Here is a 21,481-nt window from a genome sequence, read left to right on the forward strand (position 1 = left end):
TCATTCATTTGAATAAATGTGAATCCTTTTACCCCAGGATGATTTGTGCCCCGTTTGATCGAATTATGTCCAGTGGTTCTGAAGAAGATGGAAATGTAAAAAGTTCACAACGACACAAAGGACATATTTTGATAAGAAATCCTCACTTGAGCCTCCGGCTCAGGTGAGCTGACAACGGAGCACGAACTATGGGGACACAGCCTCCGACAAAGGAAACACACTTTCTGATTACTTCAATTTGTTATATGGTGTATTGTACTTCAAAGTTTCTTATACGAAATCTTATGGGGGCTGTCCTTTTTTTTTCTTGAGACCATTCAGACACTTTCTAAACGAGTCAACATATCATAGTGCAATCGCAGGTAAAAAAAAAAAAAAAAATAGAAGTAGTCATCAAACGTACTGATAGCCCTAAACGTGTGAATGCTGGTACTTAGATATGAAATATGGCCTTACTCAGCTAAGAGCATCAACAAGGTCATATCCGAGAGACGAGCGACCCTTACATCTACATGTCTTGAGTGCGTGGTGGGGGGAACAGTTGCTACCTAATATTATCGTTTGACGTTGCCAAGTTATAAGCGAACCCACGACACCCTGGTCACGAAGCAAATGCTCTGACCTCTGGACCACTGCGACTGGTCAAAACTTCTAAAAAATGCTTACAAGGAACTTATTTCGCTATAAGGAATTTTTAGTTACAAGGAAATTCTATCTATAAATTTCAGCTATATATTTTTTTCCATATCGAAGTTGAATTGGAGTTCTGCTTTCAGTTAAAATATAGAAATACTGTCTTGTATTTTTGATCAACAGAAGACATAAGAGAACACTCCTTGAACATAACTGTTATAGATAACACAAACGAAATAGGGACATCGATGTACTTGGTATCTAAAATGCACCTTCCACCACTTGAATACCTGGAAAACATTGATATGATGGATAACTACTTATCATTTGCTTACTTTAACATGAGGACAAGGAGCTTGCATTAGATATAGATTTTGTCGGCTAACAAACATTTTTGATTTGATTTGACCTGTTTTATATCTAGCATTGGAGAGAAATGCACATGCATATTTTCACACCAGATTCATAGATAATCTACCTGCTGTGTACAATATATACCAGTACCAAAACTAATGTGAGGATATTAAATTTCTGACATCAGCTGCACTGGAGCTCTCAAACGTCCTGACGTCATGTTTCGTATTCGAATATAATTATGGACTCCCAGAACGCTGTTTGTGAAGAGAGAGAGGAGAACGACAGGAAAACCCCCGATGGTTCTACTGAAGCATCTGATGCCCCTACACCTGGGAAATCCGATGGCGATGGCAAACTGGAGGTTTTAAAGGAATCGCACGTTCTGGGGAATGGAGACCACAGAGAGGTGTCCGAAAGTGATGTTCATATTAAAAAATATCAACCAGAGGTTTGTATTCTGTTGGTTGTGATTTGTTGTAAACTAGCGAATTAATAGGAAAATAGTTCGTCGACTTTTTTCTTTGCAGAGAAAAGGATCTAAAGAAAGCGAATCTCTCATCCAGAGTATGTTACTATCATCAGATGATACGTGCGACGATGAGAATCAAAGAATATCCAGTGTGTTAAAATGGTCAGATTCGTTACGAAAAGAGTTCGAAGCATTACAGACGATAGATCCTGCTACAGATGCACGGCTGTCTGACACCGGCGAAATCACATTGACAAACGACCCCAAAAACCATCATGTCACATCAAAACTCTTACGTAGTTTGATCTCCAAAATTCCGACAGAATGTGAAAGTCTCCCTATAAAGCGCCAGTTGACGAAAGAAAGTTTGGATGGACATATAGAAGATCAACAGAGTTTAAATTCTTGTTTAATTCGCTACCACAGGCATGTGAAGCAAGAGCCGGCTTATGATTTTTGTTGGATTCACAGACATTTGATAATAATATTGGCTCGTGGGGATGAGACATGTACTAGTTGTGATTCACGTTTGGAATGGGTGAATGCCGTGGCTGAAGAGGAGACAACAACCACAAGTAAAATTACTGCTATTTGTTTTACTCGCTGTGTTCAAAATCGTTTTTGTGCGAATTCTAAAAGAGAAAAATGTTGATATGAAAGTATGGTTGTTACATAAGTGAAATATAGTGTAATAAGAAAACCCAAGGAAACGATTTCCAAGGCCAGGACGATGATTTGGTACAAAGGCCGACTGTACTCACGTAAAAAGAAGTATCTCGTTGTTTCGAGTTTGTATCTCGTTATAATGATTTACTTATCTCGTTATATCAAGCTCGTTATAACGTGCTGATTATCTTGTTATAACAAGTTACATTCAATTAAAAAATTATTTTTATATTCCACAATATTGAAATAGAAAAACCCGTATACGAGCAAAAAAACTCTGGCATTCTGTAGCTCAGTTTTTGTGATTGGATAATCAATGAAATGTCTAATGAAAAACACGACATTTTTTAAAAGTGAACATGTCATTTATTATCATGATCAAACAAATGACGTAACAAAACAAGTTCAAACAAAGTGACGTAATCGACCAAAATATACAAAATTAATTGGCTGGGACAACTTAATACAAACAACAGTTTACTAATGACTAGGTTTGCAAATGAGCAGATAAACATGTAAATTGCACAAAATTATCCCAGTCAATATACATATAAAAAACCCACTAATAATATCAAAAAGGTGGCGCACAAAAAAAGGCAAGACCACGCCATAATGCAAAGGGATACATATGATGAGATAATACGTACTACATGTATATGCTAATTAAGCATTAAAATCAATAAAACAAACCATCAAAAATGGTGGGGGAGGGGTTGTGGAGGTCGCTGACAAAATTCTGCTTTTTTCCAAAGAAATGGCGAAAGCTTCAAGTGACCCTATTACTGCTTTCCGATTGGCCAAGAATTGAGGGGGCACTTATAGGAAAATTGTAACACGCTGATAATGAGGTACTTAAAGGAAATACTAACTAATGTATAAAATTTAGAATATAAAACAATTTAATGTTCCTTTAAATATTTATTACTTCTCGACCGCGGAAAGGCAGTGTTTTTGTTAAAAAAAAAAAATATCGTCACCTTTCATTTGTTTCGAACAAGAAATAAACATGGATTCGTCATCTTTATAACGACTAATATTTCTACATAATCATCGTAAAATAATCGTCTATAAACCAGAGATTTTATTTGTTCACATAATCACCAAACCGTGAATATTGTCCCCTTGGTGAAATTGTATTATTCCGTATTCAATATAATGAATGATTCTATCGAATTTCCTTTTTTTTTTTTTTTTAAATAATTTCTAATTGCTATACTAACTCATTATAGCGAGATGACTAACTAGTTATAAAGCTATAGCTTACTCGTTATAACAAGATAACTAACTCGTTATAACAAGATAACTAACTCGTTATAACGAGATAACTAACTCGTTATAACTAGATAATGAACTCGTTATAACAAGATAACTAACTCGTTATAACTAGATAATGAACTCGTTATAACGAGATAACTAACTCGTTATAACAAGATAACTAACTCGTTATAACGAGATAATGAACTCGTTATAACAAGATACTTAACTCGTTATAACAAGATAACTAACTCGTTATAACAAGATAACTAACTCGTTATAACGAGATAATGAACTCGTTATAACAAGATACTTAACTCGTTATAACAAGATAACTAACTCGTTATAACTAGATAATGAACTCGTTATAACGAGATATCTATCTCTTTCGTTATACATTATTTACTATTTTGAAAATGAGCCTATTCGGTTTTTACGGAAGCCCATTTAGGACCTATCAAAAATATATTCTAATTTGAAATGACGAATTTCAGAATTCGTTATTTCGATTTTAATTCGTTATTGCAAATATTAAAATTCGTTATAACGGATTAAATTTGTTATAACGAATTTGTAAACTTCGTACTAACGTATTTCAAAATTTGAATTAACGAATTCAATTTGAAATAACGAATTACGAAATTGCATAATTCGTTACAACAAATTTTAAAAACTTGTACTGATGAAAAGGTTAAGATAACGAACAGTGATCAATCTCACAACTGCTATAAGGAATACAAAATTAAGAGTTGGGCAAACACGGACCCCTGAATATACCAGAGGTGGGATCAGGTGCCTGATCTTGCGACATCTTCATCCAACTACATTTTATTAACTACTCGTTTTAACAAATTGAAATTAATTTGTTTTAATGAATCAAAATCCAAATTAATGGATTGAAAAATCCATAATTTTAAATTATCAAATCTATTCTTACCAATTCTGTAATTCGTTATCACGAATCATTTATCAATTTGGTATCAACGATTTCATAAATCGTTATATCAAATTTGACAATTTCATATAACCATTTCTAAAATTCATGTTTTCAAATTTAATTCGTTAATATAAATTTTGAAATTTGTTATAACAACTTCAACAAATTTGTTATAACAAATCTAATCCGTTATAACGAATTTAAAAGTTTGAAATAACAAATTAAATCTGTAATAACAAATTCTGAAATTCGTCATTTCAAATTCAAATTCAAATTGTTTTTATAGTTCTTAAATGGACTTCCGTAGGTTTTCGTACCTTTGCTACTTGAAAATTAAGATATTTACCCAAAAAATATCAAAGCTTCGAAACTGGTTATACTAGACCCTAGGAACCAATCTCTGGTCGGCCATCATTGCATACAGCTAGACTGCAAAATATGGTCCAAAGAGATTGAGATCCAAGTTTTTGTTTTTCATGACTAAATAATTTAAACCACAAAAGGTATTTACGATCTTTAGTCCCTAATATTTTTCAGCAAGATAATTTTAGATCCATGTAAACCTTTATAGTGTCACTTTAATGAATTTTCAGCTTGGTATCACACCAATACCTACGATCCAAGTAGTGAAGAAATCCTTCGTGTTGAGGCCAATGATAGAGAAATTCCTGAAATTCCACGAAATGTGTATAAGAAAATGGAACTACGAAAGATCAGAAGTGTGTGCGTCCCACTGCTGGGTTCGGAGACGAGTCTTATCAAACGTTTCATTGAATACTTTTCGAGGAAAGCAAGGAAAGGAAGGATCGTTGACAGGTTGTTTCTGGAGCTGAATATTTCTACGGAACCCATAACTGATGACGAATTATTCATCAATGCCAAGAATACCATAGAGAAATCAATAGATAAGAAAATGTTTCTGCCTGTGAGACTTTCCGGGTTCCACATCTCCGAGTTTTGTCACGGTTGGTTTCTTCATTTGATATAGTAAGCAATCATCACGTGTACACATGGAAAGAAAAGCTGTTTTCTTCACTCATTCAACACATATAGAATGTTTGACTAGTGTTATTGTAATTCTGAGCACTGTATAACAAAAACAATAGACCATGGCTAGTAACACAATACCCCCACCCACCCCACCCCACCCCCACCCCGAGAAAATTTTATGCACTGATATTTTTTTAAATATATAAAAAGTATAGGTAAACGACGCTTGTTTGACAAATTTATGTTGGGGCGTTTTCAAGATGTAGCCATTGAATTTCTCATATTTTTGCAAAATTCAATATGGTTGTTATCGTACGTCTATTCCATACAGCATTACAGAAAACGCATTCGAAACACAAACAGGCCGAGGTCTTTCCGGAAAGGACATCCGCGAGAATTAAATAAAAAAGAAATAGAAGACAAGGTAATATGGAAAGTGCTACATATTCTAAAATGACTGCGAAGTACAGTTTTCATAGATACATTTCATTCATGTCTTGCTGAATAACATATCTAACACTTACAACGTCATGTTCAGTATTAGATAAACCATATGATAAACAGTTCGTTTCTAGATACAATAATCTATAGGTCCTATCTTTGAATGATACACAATCTTGAGTTTGTAAATTTTTATGATTGCCAACGTAAAATCACTGTTTTCTCACAACATACGATTTAATGTGACAGTGTGGTAGCACATTAATGTATATAATCCACATAAGAAATCGCATAGGGCATATTACAAATAATGAACTAATTCATCAATTACCTAGATTTTCCATTTGTAAATTAAATCAATTAAGTTATACCACACGTAGAATTGAACAACTTCTCAATTTTCAGATAACTTATAAAGATATCAAATAGAAAAAAAACAACTAAATATTAAGCCTGGAAATAAATCTGTCTCACTCTCTCGTCAAAATCAAGAAAAAACATGCATCATACATCATAAACAACCAAGGGATAATAACATAAATCTTTCACAGAACAGTTTTCAAAATATTAGAAGACAAAACCCCAAGAATAATAAAGACAAATTGTTTTCTAGATGCTTTAATTGATGACTTGCATGGCTTCTATCGCTGGTGTTATCAATAATCTACAAATATTAGTTACTTGAAAAGAAAATTGAGCATTGAAAAAAGTCGTGCCGAGTCGAGTGAAGATAACGACTGGTGATCAATCTCATAACTCATATAAGAAATATAAAATAAAGGATTGGACAAACATGGACCCCTAGATATACCAGAGGTGGGATCAGGTGCCTAGGAGGAGTAAGCATCCCCTGTCGACCAGTCACACCCTCTTTAAGTCAACCAGTCTTCGCTAACGGCACCTTTAACCTCCCAAAATTGCTAGAGAGTCGAAGTATCATCGAATCTGTAGAAAACTCTACACTAGATCCGATGACCGAGACAAGCCGGTCAGAAACTAATGATAATGTAAGTCTTCAATTAGTCTTGATCACCACGGAAAGGAATTTGATTTTTTATCCGAATATTTAGAGATGAATATCGTGTAGAATTACTCGTATTGTTTCAAGACAGTATGACAATTCTCAGAGTGATACTTGATATTTATCCCGACTCATATAACAGTGATTACAAATTGAAATCAAAGATAGGAAAATTTGGTAGCGAATTCAACATTTTGGAAAACTCCAATAGGTGAACTTACATATTCTGCATGTGTTGCTACTGAACCAATTGAGTCTGCATTTGCGGTATTCCTTTCATCCGAACAACAAGTCGAAAAATCTGTTATGATAATCAGAAGGCAGATTTTCGACTACCACTAAACTGCCAAGAACCCGCCATGGTCAACTCCTCCGTCATTTCTGAATAAGAGAGTAAAGATATTCCAAATCTACTTATTACGTTTATCTCTCAAGTCGTATCAGACAACTCATCTTCTCTTTCTTCAAGGACAAAAAAGTTTGTCAAATTGTGCTCACGGGATATGAAAGGCGAATATAACGAACAGCGATCAATCTCATAACTCCTATAAACAATACAAAATAGAGAGTTGGGCAAACACGGACCACTGGATATACCGGAGGTGGGATCAGGTACCTAAGAGGAGTAAGCATCCCCTGTCGACCGGCAACACCCGCCGTGAGCTCTATATCTTGATCAGGTAAACGGGAGTTATCCATAGTCGAAATTAGTGTGCCAAGAACAGCCTAACAATCGGTATGAAACAAGTCAGACAGCATTTGTCCAAATGATAGGTTGTATTGGCAAACTAAATCGTTATAACGACCATATAATTTGCAAATGCTGATTTTAAGCGAAACCGTTGAAACCCCTGCACCATCAACTTGTTTGTCAGTAGCCTGCCTCGATTTAAAATTTGACCATACACAGAACAAGCTCTTGCGTATCGAATCATTTGAAAGATGTAAACACCAGATGCAGGTGATGATGGAATACTGCTACATAAATATGGAAAGTTGACAATGAAGAAATTGAATATTTGAAATTGAGAATTCTGTCATAAAGTTGAGATGTTAATTTGCCGTTAGTATATACTTTCAATAAAATATCTAAGTATGAAGCAGAAGTGGACGACTACGTGGTGTCTTTTATTTCGAGTTCACTGGGATATATATATCGAATCGACATATGAATGAAAATTATTATTGTTAATAGATAATGCGTTGTCGATATATCTAAATATCGAATTGAAAGCCACAGCAAGGGATTTTTCTTCTCACGTAGAAGTTTTGAATAAATTCTGCTTCATAGGAATATAAAAACAGGTCAACTAACAAAGGAGCACAATTCGTGCCCATAGGTATTCCAGGAAGACCTGATCACCAAAGACCACAAAGATATTGTCAATGGGGAACTTCAACATATTTTTTAATTTCAATTAGGAATGGCAAATGGACGTTACCTAAGCACCTCACACTTGAAATGACTGTGCACCTCACCGAAAGTTTTGAGTTAATTACAATATTAATCAGGTTAGGTCACTCTAAAAATCATTCACAGAAACTGGAGCTTGAGACTACTATTTGCAACGCGATTATAAATTCTAGATCTGGATCAATTGTGTCTGCGATTATATCTCTTACAAATAATTCAGTAATCCATAAATGCATATAGCTGTTAATGTCAAACAACTTCATATATAAACAAGGGGTTCAGTTCTTAAAAGCAATATACACGTTATTTTTATATGGATGAAAATTGGAGGATATGTACAACAATATTTTGAAATTAAAAACTTTCAAATTTGCTTTATTTAGTCAAAAAATGCAGTTTAGTCGAAAGTAGTCTGATTTTTTTTTAAAACCCGTTTGACTCGAACCTGCGATCAACAGTTCAACAGTCGACGTGCTATCCTACTGAGCTACTTAGCTACGCGATGATATTTGATATTGCTGATATTTATATTTTCATTCATGTTTTAAAAGGAAGACAGCCATTATGACGATGTAGAGTGCCTCCTTAATTAAGTGTATATTGAGAGAATTTTCCCATGAACGTTTGCTAAGTGTTCGTTTGAATACATACAGAATATTCTTGAAAAAAAGTACGGACCTGTGATTTAAAGACCTCCTTATCAGTTTTATGAACTTTGTTAGTTATCAATATTGTGTAGCTAATACACAATGCATCATAGATTGAATAATAAGCGCCAAAAGCAAAACCAAAAAAACCTCCCTGGAACAGCCATTCTAATTTACTAATTTTCTGGCATCCGAGATTTAATCATTCTGTCATGAAATCATTTCCCCTCATTCATTAGTAGGTTAACTATATATATATTTGTACATGTATATAAACTATGTTTAGAAAATATAATCAATGAATACAATAACATGTTTTTTGTATGCAGTAAATAAACACTAATTAGTGGTTTTATTTGTGTAGAATTTTTTGAAAATTATATCAAAATATAGACAAAGGCAGACATCGGTCAAAATGTGTCCCGTTGTGCTTTTCTTTTACATTATGTTTTTATGACATCAAATTTCATTTCGACATTTCAGATGGTATGTCACCTATCGCAGTAGACCTTGAAACAGAGGACATTGAAGCAGTTGCCAACAAGGTTTATTTTCTTCGTGTAGTGTATAGTTTCATTTAGACGTCAAATGTTTCCGTGCTTCCATCTTATGCATTTATTATCCTTTAGGTTGACGTTTTCGTTAATTCAAGTAGTCGCCATCTTGAGATGAACAAAGGACTTTTATCAAATAAAATTCTTAAACTCGGAGGACAAACAATCCAAGCGGAATGCAATGAAAAGAAGAAGAAAGGGAAGTTTTCATATGGAGACATCTGTAAAACATCGTCAGGGAAGCTGTCGTTCAGAAAGATATACCACGTGGCATTGTATGAAGAGTGGATCCCCACGTGCAAACTTTCCTTGCAGGTATTGTGCATGTCAAAATTGAAAAGTACTCGTGTCTACCATTCTGCTAAGACACCAGCGTTTGAATATGGAGCCTAATTTTTCTTCCTTTGCAGATTTTAGCTTCATTGATGGTGCATTGCCTGAAGGAGATGGAGGGGGAGGATTATACAAGCATTGTTTTCCCTGTCTTAGGAACCGGGAAGTTGGGTTACCCTTACATTCAAGTCATAAAGACAATGTTCAATGTGGTGAGGGCATATGGCAAAGAGAAGCCCGATACCAAGATAGAGAGGGTCTACTTCATCGTGTACGACAAGGATGTATACTGCCGAACCGTAATATTTTATATACATTTTATCTAACAAAGAACAGACACGTAAAAATAGAAGAAGAGGGGCACTTTATTTGACAATGATCATTTACTGATATTTTATGTTTTTATGTTCCTATGAAACAGAATTTATTCAAAACCTTCTACGTGAGAAGAAAATATATCTTGCTTTGGCCTTCAATTCGACATTTAGATATATCGACAACGTACTATCTATTAACAATAAATAGATAGTCGTCCACGTCTGCTTCTTTCTTGGATATCATATTGAAAGTAGATATCAACGGCAAACTAACAACTCAACTCTAAGACAAACGGGATTTCAGCTTCTCCATCGTCAACTTTCCATATTTATGTAGCAATATTCCATTGTCACCTGCATTTGGTGTTTATATCTCTCAACTGTTTCGATATGCAATAGCTTGTTATGTGTATGGTCAGTTTTTAAATCGAGGCAGGCTACTAACAAACAAGTTGATGGAACAGGGGTTTCAACGATCTCATTTAAAGTCAGCATTTCGCAAATTCTATGGTCATTATAACGATTTAGTTTGCCAATACAATCTATCATTGAGTCAAATGCTGTATATGCTTCATACCGATTGTTAGGCCGTTCTTGGCACACTGATTTCGACTACGGAAAACTCCGTTTACCTGATCAAGATATAAGGTTCACGGCGGGGGTGACCAGTCGACAGGGGATGCCTACTCCTTTTAGGCACCTGATCCCATCTCTGGTGTGTCCAGGAATCCGCTTATGCCCACTCGATTTAAGAAATCCAAGCCTGGGAATTTTTTAGGCGATATTAGTTGATGAACACTTTAATATTTCCCCTCTCCCTCGGATTTGAAGATTGGGTAAAAACCTTCTTTTACAGACATTTTCTTTGCCCACCCCTCCACCACCCAATTTGACAAAACAATGCTAGGTGCCTGAAGAAATCTGTTTTCTTATGCATGATTTTAAAGCTTTTGAGGTACAGTGTACTAGTATGTTATATTTACTGGGAGTTACCAGTGGGATGAGGTACAGTGTACTAGTATGTTATATTTACTGGGAGTTACTAGTGGGATGAGGTACAGTGTACTAGTATGTTATATTTACAGGGAGTTATCAGTGGGATGAGGTACAGTGTATTAGTATGTTATATTTACTGGGAGTTACCAGTGGGATGAGGTACAGTGTACTAGTATGTTATATTTACAGGGAGTTATCAGTGGGATGAGGTACAGTGTACTAGTATGTTATATTTACTGGGAGTTACCAGTGGGATGAGGTACAGTGTATTAGTATGTTATATTTACTGGGAGTTACCAGTGGGATGAGGTACAGTGTACTAGTATGTTATATTTACTGGGAGTTACCAGTGGGATGAGGTACAGTGTACTAGTATGTTATATTTACAGGGAGTTACCAGTGGGATGAGGTACAGTGTACTAGTATGTTATATTTACTGGGAGTTACCAGTGGGATGAGGTACAGTGTACTAGTATGTTATATTTACTGGGAGTTACCAGTGGGTGAGGTACAGTGTACTAGTATGTTATATTTACTGGGAGTTACCAGTGGGATGAGGTACAGTGTACTAGAATGTTATATTTACTGGGAGTTACCAGTGGGATGAGGTACAGTGTACTAGTATGTTATATTTACTGGGAGTTACCAGTGGGATGAGGTACAGTGTACTAGTATGTTATATTTACAGGGAGTTATCAGTGGGTGAGGTACAGTGTACTAGAATGTTATATTTACTGGGAGTTACCAGTGGGATGAGGTACAGTGTACTAGTATGTTATATTTACAGGGAGTTACCAGTGGGATGAGGTACAATGTACTAGTATGTTATATTTACTAGGAGTAACCAGTGGGACTACAAAAGAGAATCGTCAGAATTTCTTTCACTTATAGAATAACACTAGTTAACAGATGGCGGCGTGAGGGCAAATTCCGCCATATTATATATAATTTTCAAATTACTTCCACATGTGTTTTGGGTTAACTCACCGCCTTTTTATTTCAATCGATTTTTTAAAAACTTAATTTGTGTTACCTGTATATATAGTTAATATTTTCCTCCTTAGGCATTTGACCATGTTGTGGAGATTCAGAAACGTTACTGGAAACTAACTGCAGGTACTCTATGTGGGATAATTCATATGAAATTTCAATTTTGTTTTGTTGTTTTACAAAATTACTGGAAGTCTATATATCATTGGGCATTATTTATGCCAAGATTCATTTTAAAATCATGTGCAGGGAAGATTTATGCTTACAGCAAAATGGAATTCTATGTGCAAAGAACTCTGTCCACGAACCCTGAAAAACGGCCTCTCATCCAATTTGATAATCGTACAAGAAAAGCATTTTCAAATATGCCTGCTTTCTGGAAGAGTTTTTCTTTTTGAAAACTCTTTACTTTTCTTATACCGAGTTCTTCAATTTTGTGTTATACAAATGTAAAAAGTCATATTTTCCACAGTGCGTCACAATTTCTAAAAGTACAAAAAGGGTCAAAGTTTATATAATTTGAGAGATTATGATAATTTGTATCATTAAGTTTGTAAAATCACTTGAGTTTTGGGCTTATTTCTCAGTGAAGTTCAATTATCATAGGTATTCACCCCCGCTAATTGTAACGAGGGTAATTTTAAAACAGCTTTTAATGTTTTAATTTTGTACAAGGTAATATGGAAATTTATCTGGCTTACCTCATTGATAAGCACACAGATTCTCACAATATTTCTCCTGATTTATAAATATTCACTACAATTTTTTATTACTTTAATTCATATCAAGAAGCAAACATTCTTAAAATCATAGTAACTTTTGTTTTCCAGAAAAGTATCCCTTGTAAATGAAAGTCTATCATCATTACTGTAAAATCTCCCATGACCAGATGGTATCATTTACCACATTTTGTACCATAGTTTGGCGTGCTTTCTTTTGTTAAAAGTGTGGGTTATCTGTACTTAAATATACCGAATTGTTGAAAAGTTATTTCAGGTCGATCGAGAAACATCGTTGAAAATTTCGAGATTTTGAATAAATTTGAAAACATGGTACTTTTTTCTTCTAAAATGCTGATATGTTGTGTATTGTATTGGATACTTTTTAGGAAATAACCTTTGGCCTCGTTATAGATGACTTCATGGGAAAGCCCTACAAAGAATCGCGGGGATTCAGGAAAAATCTGATTGTACAGATTTGGCCAGAGAAAGCTTTACTTGGAACACAAAGTGTACGATCTGTTGAGGCATCTTTCATATTTCTTCCTGGCATGGGGGACGGTAATTGCATTTTGTCTCAATTTCGCATGTTTTGAAACGTTTCAATCTCTCAAAAAACAATTTTACATGCATAACATATTACTTTTGTCCAAGTGAATTACATGTACAAAGTTTTATAAAAATTGTGAGGTCGAACTTCTAAATAAAACTGTAAGATTTTTTATCGACACATGTCACAAACTTTTTCCCCCAGAAAAGATGAAAACGAAAACTACATGTAAATGTAAGTAAAATGAATACAATTTACCGCATGGAATGTAATTTATTCTCGTGATTTCTCAATGAATATCAAAATCGTGAGGAAAATTTAGCCTTGATAGGGATAGATAATATATTTTACCTTCTGAATTTGTAAGGGGGGGGGGATATATTTCACCTTCTGAACATCATAGAAAATTTACAAGTCCTTAATTTTTCTATTAGAGATTTTTATTTTGTTAGGAATTTTATATTTGCACTTATTACAACCAAGCTAATTATATAAACCAAAACATACATATCAACTCATGCATTATTTTTTTAATTTTTTTATTTTATTTACTTTTGTGTGTGTGTGTGTGCATCAAATGACCTTAAAAATAAGAATGGTACTACTATATTGCAAAAGAAAATACCCTCCTCCTCTCAAATAAAAGAATGTTAGTATACATATAAAATTCAGATACCAAGGACAGAAATCCGGATGATTATTACGGATACATCATCACTATGCTAAACACGGACAGTGAAGGAGGCTGGATTGAAAAGAAGTCAATGGTGGAAGAAAAAGTGCAGAGCCACAGATTTACGTCAGTACTGGTAGATATCAAAGGTATAAATTTTCAGTTTTCATTATACATATCAGTGGCGGATCCAGGAATTGCTGTTACGGGGGGCGCCACTTTAGGAGGCAGGGGGTCTGGGGGCGAAGCCCTCAGGGGGGCCCAGGGGGCGAAGTCCCCGGAAGCTCCTGGATTTTACAGATTTTATGGGGCTTGAAATATATCTCCTATTTAGTCTTTTGTACTATTTTCTATCATTTTTTTATGAGGTGAAATTAATAAAATGACGCAAATTTTAAGGATTTTGGGAAAAAATTAAGTTCTCCCAATAAAGCAATTCAAGAAATCAATATATTTTGTAATTTATTTCTCCGGGAGTGGAAGATTATTGCTTCTTACATTGTTTAGTACATTTTTCTAAACAAGATACCATGATTTACTTAAGTTTGAAAATTTTAGGGGTGGGGGGGGGCGCCGGCTGCGCCCCCCCCCCCCTAAACCCGCCACTGCATATACACTGTACATGTAATTACATTTGTATTCAATTTTGAGAGAGAGAGAGAGAGAGAGAGAGAGAAAGAGAGAGTACTGACCGAAACATGAATACTTGATTTTTAGGTCTACCTGTCCAAGACTCTGAAAAGTACCAGACGGTTGTTGACATGTTCAAGGATCTACATTGTGTGCAGTCGCTGCAGATTGTGGTTTCTGATGAAGTCTTCCACAAAGTTAATCCAGGCTATGCCTTTAGTAAGCACTCCGAGTATTCTAATGGTGTTTCCAGCTAACAAGCCGTTCCTTCAAGATTTCGCATTGACTAATTCAATACTTAAAAAAAAAATTCGTTTTAAAGCGATTCATGTTTTCTCAATATTTTTTGACTGCTTGTGTTGTGTAAAACGTTGCAAAAATATAGAAAAAAATCTTAATTTATATTTGATAATCTTGTTTTTATATGCGAAAATCTTGATTTATGCTCGATAATCTTGTTATTCAAATATGCGAAAATATTTATTTATATTCGATAATCTTGTTATTCATATGCGAAATTCTTCATGTATGTTGGATAAAACTTGCTCGATAAATCTTGATTTATATTCAATAAATCTTTTATATTCATTAAATTTTGATTTATATTCGATATCTACATGTACATGAAGATTTATTGAACATACATAAAAAATCAAGATTTATCGAACATACATCGATCTAAATTTATAGATTAATTGAAAACATGTATGCATCAAAATTTATTGAATATAAACCCAGATTTAACGAACGTACATCTATTTTGTATTGCTTACAGGAGAAATTGATCACCGTTCGTTATCTTCGCCTTTCATCGTATATACATCAAGATTTATCAATATTTATTGAAAATACACTGTGCATCAATATTACAAGATTATCGAGTATACATCAAGATTATCGAGTATACATCAAGATTTATCGAGTATACATCAAGATTATCGAGTATACATCAATACTATCGAGTATACATCAATACTATCGAGTATACATCAAGATTATCGAGTATACATTAAGATTATCGAGTATACATAAAGATTTATCGAATATAATCAAGATTTTCGCATGTAAATAACAAGATTTTCAAACATAAATCACGATTTTCACATCTGAATAACGAGAGTATCGAATATTGATCAAGATTTTCGCATATAAATGCTTTACATAATAGTACAATGTTTTACACGCCATCGTCTGTTATTATATGCAAACAAATCCAGTTTTGAACGCAACAGTCTTCTATAATATAATATCATAAAGACAATACAGAATTATAACTGTGACTTTAAACATCAATAATTTTTCTTTTAGAAAAAATGGAGCATCACATATCAACTATAGATTTTTGCGTATGGGGCGAAAATGGCAAAGAAGTTGTGGAAGAATTCAAAAAGTTCATGCAGGAATGAGGCGTCCGACATTGTTGATGAAATATTGCACATGTGACAATGAAACTTGCATAAAAATCATTTCATATAAAGAAAGTTGGGATATAATGATATATATCAATGGGTCAAATGCTGTCTGACGTGTTTCATACCGATTGTTAGACCGTTCTTGGCACATTGATTTTGACTGCGGATAGCTCCGTTTACCTGATCAGGATATCTTATCTTATCTTATCTATAGGGCTCACGGCGGGTGTGACTGGTCGACTGGGGATGCTTACTCCTCTTGGGCACCTGATCCCACCTCTGGTGTGTCCAGGGGTCCGTGTTTGCCCAACTATCTATTTTGTATTGTTTATAGGAGTTATGAGATTCATCACTCTTTGTTATCTTCACCTTTCATATATATACGTTTATTTGAAATTTTGTGAATAAAAATAGCAATCCCTTCACATATACCCACATGAGGTCATGAAAACAACTGTTTTGTGTAGAATGTCTGTATATAAGACAAAGGCTAGTGTATATATATATATATATATATATATATATATAACATAAGGGCTTTCCAACGTTTTACATATTATGTTACGTCATAGTTTTTAAATTCACTATTAATAATGTTAAAGAGACACTCCAGCTCATTTTCCACATTTTAATAAAGTGTTTTTTAAACCATGTATTGATAAAATGATAAATTTCATATCGATACTGACAATTTTGAACCATTGGGATGCATCAATTTACTCTCAACTGCGCTTTGAAGATCGTTCGGAATTCAAAGGTTTCTTCATGCTGACTCGGACTTTTGAATGCTTATTTACATCACGTGGTTTTGAATGACAGTAAAGGTGTTCTGTACGAAATTATTTAAATTCCCCTTCAAGGGGGTCCACACTCACCTTTCAAGTATAAGATTATTCCCTGCTCCTTATAATAAGTAATTATAAATCATTATTTCAACAGAAACCTTCCATGTTCCCATTGACCCATGTTTTTACAACTAACACGTGTCGTGTTCAGATAAAAATAGCACTTACGCCACTTACTTTTAAACGTGGTGTCTTCGCAGCTAGTCTCAATGGCAGATTTAGGGGGCCAGGATCCCCCTCCCTTTTTACCCCACAGATTGTGAATGATAATCCAAATTTTGCACCAGAATGGCCGATTACTTTGGCTAATCTTTGACTTTCACACCCCTCTTCGGAAATCTTAGATCTGCCACTGAGTTACATGTGTTTCTCCGAGCTCTTTGTTTTCCAACGGTCATACTGATCCCAAGGTAAATTTTAGTTCACGTATGAGTTTTATCTCATTCTATTTTTACCTCTTTTCTCACAGAATCTGTCAAAATTCTAGATCTATCAACTACACTTTCTCTCACTGGACGACATGTTGCACTGTTTACTGTCTATGCGCATGAGTCTGAAGACTGAAAGGAGGAGACTCGATAGTTTGTGTACAGGCCATCAAAAAGTATTAATTTTTACGTTAAAACGATAATTTTTAACTTTAGATAAGTGTTATTTTCGCAAAGTTCATACTTTCAACAATGCAACAAAAATTGAGAAAGCGCTGGGAAAATTGTCATTTCATGATTTTTGCGCAAAATAAGCTGTAGTGTCTCTTTAAATGTCTGAAGTGATTTTTTTTTTTATCTTTTACATAACAAACGTCTAACAAAATTCATTGTGATGTCGATATATAGTGAAACATTACATTTACAAAGTTATTGTTACGTAGTAATATGGACGCCGGAAAATTATCACATATTCATTGTGTTACCAACTGTCTACGGAAATATGTAAGGTTGTTGGAGTCCATCGAAGGCAAAGGCTGTTTTTGTCAAATATTAAAACTTTTAGTGTGTAATATACAAATAAAAACCAAACCACAAATACAATCAATTTCGTTTGTTTCAGACGTCACGTTGCCATCTTAATTTTTGGTATTTGCCGTTTAAAGCAATTTAGCAATCACATGACACGTTGTTCTAATCCGAGGCAAAACAAGTGCATATTAGGAAGTTGGCTCCTGAGCCTTTGATCACAACCGTGAAAAATGATATTTCTGTTTAGACAGTAGTTTGATATTAACAGGCCCAAACATATTATGTTACTTAATTCTATTCAGTTGATGGGTTTTTTTTTTTTATATCAATCTAAATTTAGTAAGTGTTTGAGAAGGACTACATTTTTTGGCGAAAGGATTTTAAAATCTTTCATTTGTATGAGTTTACCATTTGAATTTCATCTAAATTATATTGTTTGCATTTTGTAGTTTGTGACACAATAGCAGAGACTTAGAACTAATTCAAATATAAATTTATTAATTTGGTTGATATTCATTTTCTAAACAGAACATCAATTCTTGATAACGTTTACATTAACGAACCCAAAGTTTTGAATGAAAATTAAGTTCTTTGAAAAGACATTCAAACATTTTATCTTTAACCCTCACTTTTATATGTTCCCCCACATGCTGCATCCACATGTAGTTTACAGTTCATGTGATCTGTAGTTAATGTTGTAAACTTTTCTTTTTAAAACTTCCTTCTTTATAAACTGTCTTGCTGTTATACCCCCTGGGCCCAAAATTGGAATAAACTTATCTTATGTTCCGTCTTCAATTTAGAGGCATTCTTATGCATGTACATTTTTTTTTTAAATAAAAGAAAGCAGAAGTGAGCAAGCTCACATACCAAATGCTCCAACATAGCTTGATAATGCCTCACATAATGGATGGTAATGCTATGTATCACTGCAAGAACAGGACAGACGGACTCGAAATTCTAAGTTCAAAGGGGGCATAACTCCCAGAAAAATTATTGAATCAGAATTTTCTGGGACTATGCACATCTACACAGTGTGTCCTTATTAACTAAAAAGTTTCACGAAATTCTGTTAAACGGTCTCAGAGGAGTTGGCTGACAAGAATAGGACAAACGGGCTCGAAATTCAGGACAGACGACTCGAAATTCTAAGTTCAAAAGGGGCATAACTCTAAGAACAATTATTGAATCAGAATTCCCTGGGAATATGCACATCTAAACAGTGTGTCCTTATTAACTACAAAGTTTTGCGGAATTCTGTTGAGCGGTCTCAGAGGAGTTGCGCTGACAAAATAGGGACTGACGGATAGGTAAAAACATTATACCCTTCGCAACTTCGTTGCGTGGGGTATAATAACTTTTTCTTACTCTTGAACAGTTCTTTTGAACTCTAAACTGTAAGAAGAATTTTTGTGCATTTCAAGTCCAGAATGGTCAATACTTATTCTCAATCTATATTGTTAGACGATATACAGCCTTTAAGCAGGGAGGGATCTTTATCGTGGCATACCGGCTGTGACACGGGGTCTAGGTTTTTGTGGTCTTATCCAAAGGACCGTCCCATTTATCGCCTCTTACGACAAGCAAGGGGGTTAGGAGGACCTATTCTAATTCGGATCCCCACAATAGTAATAATGTATATAGGTGTAGGGCTGTATAAAAGGTAAGTAAGGCCTGGTAACGTAAATGCATTCGCTAATGCAAAATTTATCATCAGTGGACTTTATATCATTAACGGTTGTTACATGGGCCTCTGACTTGACCCTTCATACATGTACTTGGTATTTTGGTCAGAAGAGCAACACCGATAGGACTCATCTTCAGTTCTTCCCTAAAAGGACCAAAGGGTACATTGTCTCTAATTGGCAAAGACAACAAGAGGTTCGCTTCCTCACAATTGATTAGGTATATGGAGTTGAGGTTCTACAGGGGTCTACCTCACATCGAAGGTCTCTGATTTTATACGAGTATTTGTTGAGAAGAATACTGAAAAGACAAAACAGTGCTTCAATCACCCTCGGCCAGAGTGAGCAGTAATTGGGGTTTTGATTTTTACATAGAAAGTAATAATGAAATACTTTGAAATCTTCTTTTAAAAAACCACAGAGGTAAAGTATGTCCAAATTCATATTAAATATTCCTCATATATAGGACCCCAAAGTGCGAGGGTCACGCCAAAGTGCGATGGTCTGCGCCAAACCCCGATGGTGTAACACGCCAAATGCGATGGTCCACACTCATGCGCCAAAGTGCGATGATATGACACGCCAAAGTACGATAGTGTGAGACGAATGTGCGATGGGGTGAGACGAATGTGCCATAGTGCGATGGGGTGAGACGAATGTGCCATAGTGCGATGGTGTAACACGACAAAGTCCGACGGCACACACTAATGCTCCAAAGTGCGATGGAGTGACACGCAGAAGTCCGTTGGTTTGTGATCGACACAGTGTGTTGGTATAGACTCTATCAACCGTGTGTTGTTTCACCCAAATATCAGTGCAAAATCCATCCACAAAAAAGGAAAGAAACTGCTGTTGCATTTTACGGTATTATTTTGGAAGACGTTAAGAATGACGTCACAATGACTTGACGTCACAAACGTTACTGAACCCACACCAAACTCCCCGTCGAGGCCTCATTACGTCACCTAGGTACAGACCTCTCTACAGATTTGTATATTGTGAGTCCGCGATTATCACGCGGGCAAATAACAATAAAGATGTAGTTCGTAGTTAAAAGCTTGAAAATATTGACATTAAGAGCATTAATATAAAAGTATGGATTTTATTTTAAACATAAAATTATCAAAAGATCATTAAAAGGTAGGGATACCCTGTTCAAATTATAGTGTTTAATGTTTACGTTCTTGTTTTGAACTGTTTACGTTTGACGTTACGTTTTTTCGTCATTCTACAGTGACGTCACACAGTATACGCGGCCTAATAATTCGCTATCCCATAATGCCTAACTGGAAGAGATTGGTTTGTTAGCAAACGAACTCTGGCGGAAGTTTGAACCCCGCACTATCGGCCTTTGTCGCCTGTGGCGTGATCATCGCACTTTGGAGTCCGTAACGTTAAAAAACGATAGCACTTTGGCGTAGACCATCCCACTTTGGAGCGACCATTGCATTTTAGATTCCTACATCTCTCTCTCTCTCTCTCTCTCTCTCTCTCTCTCTCTCTCTCTCTCTCTCTCTCTCTCTCAAGAGAGAGAGAGATTCAAATGTGATCATATCATAATTTCTGAAGTCTCAGCGGGACCACAAGAGAGGGTTAAAGTTTTACATGGGAATAAATGTGGTAGTGTTATTGATATGGCATTCCTAGTGGGTTAACCCTTTAGCTCGATTGGTGGAGTGCTGGACTTGCGTGCCAGAGACTCGGGTTCAAATCCCATCAGAGGCATAAGAATATATTTGTTACATAAATGTCAAGAACCATGCACGAGAATGCAGTTATTCAAATTCATGTGCCGATATCCTCATGTAGTGTAATTAAATTTGTGTTCACTTCTACGAGGAAATAACGTGTGTTTAATTGGTTTTGTTTTCTGTCTATAAACTCACAATATGCCTAAACCGCACTTGTCATGTATGAGACAAATCATTTGTATATACATTGTTTCTGGACTGAATGAGGATTTTATGTAATGTTGTCGCTTCAAAGCCC

General features: G+C 35.1%; 1 protein-coding gene across 1 annotated transcript; it reads left to right on the plus strand.

Annotated features, from left to right (window-relative positions):
• Positions 1-964: 964 nt before the first annotated feature.
• On the plus strand, positions 965-17,883 carry LOC125663917 (uncharacterized). Its single transcript, XM_056153092.1, has 11 exons — positions 965-1,438; positions 1,518-2,034; positions 4,910-5,281; positions 9,313-9,374; positions 9,459-9,698; positions 9,794-10,015; positions 12,094-12,145; positions 13,153-13,299; positions 13,961-14,110; positions 14,679-14,810; positions 15,900-17,883. Exons 1-11 carry the CDS (start codon positions 1,229-1,231, stop codon positions 15,995-15,997), a joined length of 2,202 nt encoding a protein of 733 aa, XP_056009067.1. The 5' UTR covers positions 965-1,228; the 3' UTR covers positions 15,998-17,883.
• The last annotated feature ends 3,598 nt before the right edge of the window (positions 17,884-21,481 follow it).

The sequence above is a fragment of the Ostrea edulis genome, chromosome 1 (assembly GCF_947568905.1).
Source record: "Ostrea edulis chromosome 1, xbOstEdul1.1, whole genome shotgun sequence".
Classification (NCBI taxonomy): Eukaryota; Metazoa; Mollusca; class Bivalvia; order Ostreida; family Ostreidae; genus Ostrea; species Ostrea edulis.